General features: G+C 30.8%; 1 protein-coding gene across 4 annotated transcripts in view; it reads left to right on the forward strand.

Moving 5' to 3' along the window:
* LOC106457714 (syntaxin-like) overlaps window positions 1-5,300 on the forward strand; it is an 83,286-nt gene that overhangs the window by 16,572 nt on the left and 61,414 nt on the right. The window contains exon 3 of one of the 4 annotated variants that reach the window (XM_022383716.1): window positions 2,060-2,147. The exons of the other annotated variants lie outside the window; for them this stretch is intronic. Coding sequence (XP_022239424.1) covers window positions 2,139-2,147 — 9 coding nt within the window. The 5' untranslated portion in view covers window positions 2,060-2,138. The remainder of the gene's footprint in view (window positions 1-2,059; window positions 2,148-5,300) is intronic. 4 annotated transcript variants of the gene reach the window in all.

Raw genomic sequence — 5,300 nt, forward strand, 5'->3', positions numbered from 1 at the left:
AGATGTCTTTCATTTCATATTCAAGTTTTTAGAATTATTAATGATTTTCTTAATTGTGGCTTTTTTACAATGAGAATTAGAAACACGTCATAAAACCACTGTTACGATAGAAAGGCCTCGTACTGATATTCAATAACGTAGATTTAACAACCTTAAAGTATAGTACACGGCTCTCAAGTTTATGCATATATTAACGTATTTCGAATCTTAATATTCTGTGGTATACATATGAATGTAAAAGAGTGTATTACTTTAATATCAACTTGTTCAATTCAGAGAGTTAGAAATACTTGTATGAAAAGCAAGTTATGTGTGCTTTTATATCAACCCATCTATATAATCACGAATTATTCCTGAACTATTTTGTCTTGTTAATTGTTTGTATAATCAACGCTCGAGAATTTTATTAAAATGAAATATTACACACACACACATAAATATATGTACAGGGTTGAATATGTTACATTAAAACGATTTTGAATATGTAAATCAGCAAGTCACATGACAAAGTCGTAGTGACACGTCCCGTATCGGAACTATAATTTACTTAACATTATATGGCATTATGTAGATAGTGGTGCCAATGAAAATTTATCATTTGTGGGAAGGGTATGTAATCATGGACGCCAATCTCAACTATTTTAAGAAATTATTGCATGATTTCATGCTAATCGGAGAGTGCGCTATTAAAGCAATACAAAAGTTATCTAGATTTTCTACTCTACAGGCCATCAGAAACTAAATATGAAGAGCTACATGGTATAGTCGCTGTATTTCCGGTGTATATGCCGCTTTCAGAGCTTCCCAAATTCGAAAACAGGCGAATAGCCAAAACCGAAATTTCTTATTTTCATTCATTATCATCTTTCTTCAACAGGCCCAGCAGTAATTATAATTTTTATCATCATTTGATAGAGCGAAACAGTCTTCATGATCTTTGACTACCCTTTTTTTTTCTTATTATTCTATACAAAATATATATAAAGCTTTAGAATGCACACTATAACCCAGTAACCCACGTACGCCATCTTATAAAAAAAAAGTAAACAAACAAGTATAAGGAAAAAATATCGCTAAATATAAAAGCTTTATAGAGCTGGCTACTGAACTTGAAAAAAAAGGAACCAAACAAGCTAGGGATGGAAGTGGACATACAACTTGATCTGGCTAATGATTAGAGAGCTGACTAAGCCGTCTCTACTTTACATGGAGAATAAAATCCCTACATTACTAGCTTCCTCACTGACAAAACAAATATAACCAAAATTTCCAATCGTAAAATGTTACTCTATTGTAAAATAATCATAAAAGTAGTATTTTAAAGTTAACTAAAGGAAAGGTATAATGATGAAAGATGAGAATATATTCAAACACCAAGCTTTCAATAGACAAATGGAGAAGCCAGTAATGTAGGAGTTTTTTCTCTCCATATAAAGTCGAGACTGCTTAGTCTTCTATGTGATAATTTAACGGTTCAAGTGACATCCCTATCTTATTTTGTTCCTTTTTTCAAGTTCAGTAGCTAGTCCTACATAGCTTTTTTATATAGCGATATTTTACCCTAATACTTGTATATTAGTAAATTGACAAACAAAGATTTATAAGCATAAAAAGACAGACCTATGTTTTGTCAAAGCACGTAATATGTTCCCACAAAGAAAACCACTTCATTATGCTTATAAATCGTTGTTTGTCAACTTACTACTATATTAGCATAATGTGCTTCCATACACAATAATTGCATGACGTCATTAATTATTTAAAAAAAGTTCACAGTTACCAACAAGGGGGAGGGGTCACAATATTTGGTAATTTTGACAGCTTTGATTGCATCATATTTTATTCAAAAATGTTATCATATAATTGATAAATAATAAAGATGATAATAATAATAATGCTTCAAGATATTGTAATTTAAAAAGAAACAAGATTTATAATCTTTGATATTGTCCCTAATGTGTGTTCATGAATAGAATTATTTTCCGCAAGGTGTTAACATAAAATAATACGAATTAGGCTGCTAATTAAAGTAGTTCCTTCTTGCTTATTAAAAACAAAGGTAAAACAAGTTCCCTGGAAAATGGAACAAGGCTGTGAATGTAAAAGAAACAGAAAGTGGACCTTGCAGCTTGAGAAAGATGAATGTGGTAAGAGATGTAAGATCATTTTAACTACATAAATCACTGGAGTGAGTGGTTTTCGTGTCTTTAGTACATTTTCACTCACTTTAAAAACATGGACCATCAATGTTGGTTCTAATAGAATTTCTATTACTCTTCTGTTGGTTCTATTAGAACTTCTAAGCTGTTTAATATTTTAGTTGATGAGGTAAAAACAACAAATTTAGATGAATTACCTATACAAGTATGGTAAAATAATGCACGAGGTATACAAAAAAGACCTTTATTTGGAAATGTGTGTATACTTGTACATAATGAAGAAAACAGGAAAATCCATGTGGTATTCTTTAAATCTAATTATTGATGCCAAGGAGACAAGATTTGTAAAATTACTGGTGATTGGCATTATACAACAAACCCATTGAAACATATCTGACCATGTAAATCTAACTTATAGTTTTTATAGTAATGTAGATATTACTATATCTAATGCCATTCTTGACCTTTGAAAGGTAATGAAAAAATAAATGTATATTGTGTACAAGAACTAATGCTAATTGAAGTTAACTAGTTCTTTTGTGTAGTCCTAGTTTAGTATTGCATTGTAGTATAAACTAATATTAAATTTATTATAAGTAAATGTTTTATGGACACAGTAGTGTTATTTATATGTATTTACAGACCTGTTGCTATATAGATATATTATTGTGAGATGTATTGCTAGCTACTTTAAAGTTCGTTTTTTGTATATGTATACATCAGTTATTTCAAGTGACTTAGTTCATCAGTTTATTGCCACTGTCATTGCTGCACAACATTTAGACACCTTTGTACTTTTCACACATAAACACTTGTATTCATACATGTGAAATATGTGTAAGCACATACAAATTATACATACATGTATATATGTACAGAGTGATTATAATTGATGATATCTTAAAATCTATTTACTTGTACATATATATATATATATATATAATTTAAGGACAACAAGGGATCTTTTGGTCTATTTAGGCCATCCTAAACTAAACTTTAAAATACAACACTCAAAGCCAGACCTTATCATTCAAATATTTATCAAGCCTTGTTTTAGGTTAACAGTATCTGAAGGCAATCTATTCCATAGGCCAACCATCCTGTTAGAAAAATAAAACTGTTTTAGTTGAAGATGGCTTTACTCTGCCAAAATTTGTATTTGTATCTTCTAGTCCTACCATTCACATCATTAAGTATGAAAAAAGATAATGCATCAACACTCTGAATTTCCTTAACAATGTCAAACACCTTAATTAGATCCCCTCTAACTTTTCTTTTTTCAAGAGAAAATTATTTCAGAGATCTTAACCTGTCTTCATATGACAACCTTTCCATCCCAGGTACCATTCTATTAGTCCTTCTCTAAACTCTTTCCAACAATTTATTGTCATTTCTAAGGTAAGGAGCCCAACACTGAACACATTACTCTAAATGTGACCTATACAATGAAATTATAACCTGTTTAGACTTTTATATTATTGATACTTGAAACTAGCGGTAATTGGTGAAATTCCATAACTACAGAAATTGATTAAAAAAAACAACAAAAACAATTGTATGTTTCACAAAAACTTCATTTATTCATGATCATGGTTTCACCAGTAAAGGCATCATCAGACGAAACCATGGTCGTTAATAAATGAAGTTTTTGTGAAACGTGCAATTGTCTTTTTTTCCTTAATTCTGTAATAATGGAGTTTACCAAGTACCGACAGTTTCAAGTATCAACTATTTACAATAGCTACTGCAGTAACGATATATGGGTTATTCTATAAAATATTTTTATTTTTAAATATATGGGAAAGTTTGATATGAATTTGGTTTGCTTTTGGGCTACTAAGTTAGCATGCGAAGAGTGATTTGGATCGGTCAACTAGTTTTGGAGGAGATATGCCACAGACAGACAGGAAGTTTTCCTTTGCTATTGGATAGTTACCGGTATGGTTTACTTTGTATAACGCATAAATGAAGAACGACTGTACCCAGATTTTTATACTCAGCTCACGTAGTTTCAAAACAGAGTGATTCTAACATAGAATTAAGAAATAAACAAATACAACAATTACTGTTAATTACGAGTACCAATTTTAATATGGAACTCGCAATCATAAATTGCCAAACACTCATTGGTTGGAAATATTTAATCACTTTCATTGAAAATATCACGTGGTTCAAGTAATCATCGCGTTGCTGAGTGATTCAAATTTTAAATCTGTTCATTCCGGTTTATTTTGCTGTCAACGTGAAACTAAGACCAGTCTAGCTGCGAATATCTTAACCCACCCTCAGTGTTATGATCTAACTTCTAACAATAGCTTGTGCATACACGAACATCTATATTAGAAAGAAGTGCTCAAAGGTAAGTGAAAACATCGTGATTATTTTACTTTAGAAATTAGTTACCTTTAGCATACTTTTTTTAGGTAAGATGGACACATAATGCAATGTGATTATGAGTGCTGAAAACGTATCGATATATCGTGAATGTTCTCTTTTGACTCTGATTTTAGATGTTTATAAGGTAGTCTTGTTTGTTTACGAATATATTAGCACCCCCGCTCCCTCCAGTGGCTCACTAGAAAGGCTGTGGTCTTATGTGCTGTGCACAGCACAAATTTCCCATTGTGTAGCTATATGCTTAACGACAAACAAACGGATGTATTAAATTGTGTTCTTAAACTAAGACTTGGCCAGAAGAAAGTTAATATATCGGATAAACAGATTCATTTACAATGATACATTGTATTCTTCACCTTTAATCTTAGTCACCTTAAATAAAGAAACTCAAATTTATTCATGATAATACTGATTTCTTTGGCTGTTCTAGATTTTGTTTTCATTTCTCTTAGATATTATAGGCATAAATTTTTTTACTTGCAATTCAAACATAAAAGTTTCTCTTAACGCGGATTATTGGGTGTTCGGTAATAATGACACTAATAAAAAATGCACCAATAATAATACAAAGGGGAAAATGTTTTTATTGCGTATAAAAAGGCATATGATTTTTGTGTATTTTTCGTAATTTTTGGAGAGAACAATGTAACTAATTGAATAGAGTTGTTTAAACATTTGTTTAACAACAAGTAAAAGCTTGGAATGGTCTATTCTTTCATTGGGGATGTGTCAATGAAAGAATAG

The sequence above is a fragment of the Limulus polyphemus genome, unplaced genomic scaffold (genome assembly GCF_000517525.1).
Source record: "Limulus polyphemus unplaced genomic scaffold, Limulus_polyphemus-2.1.2 Scaffold364, whole genome shotgun sequence".
Taxonomy (NCBI): Eukaryota; Metazoa; Arthropoda; class Merostomata; order Xiphosura; family Limulidae; genus Limulus; species Limulus polyphemus.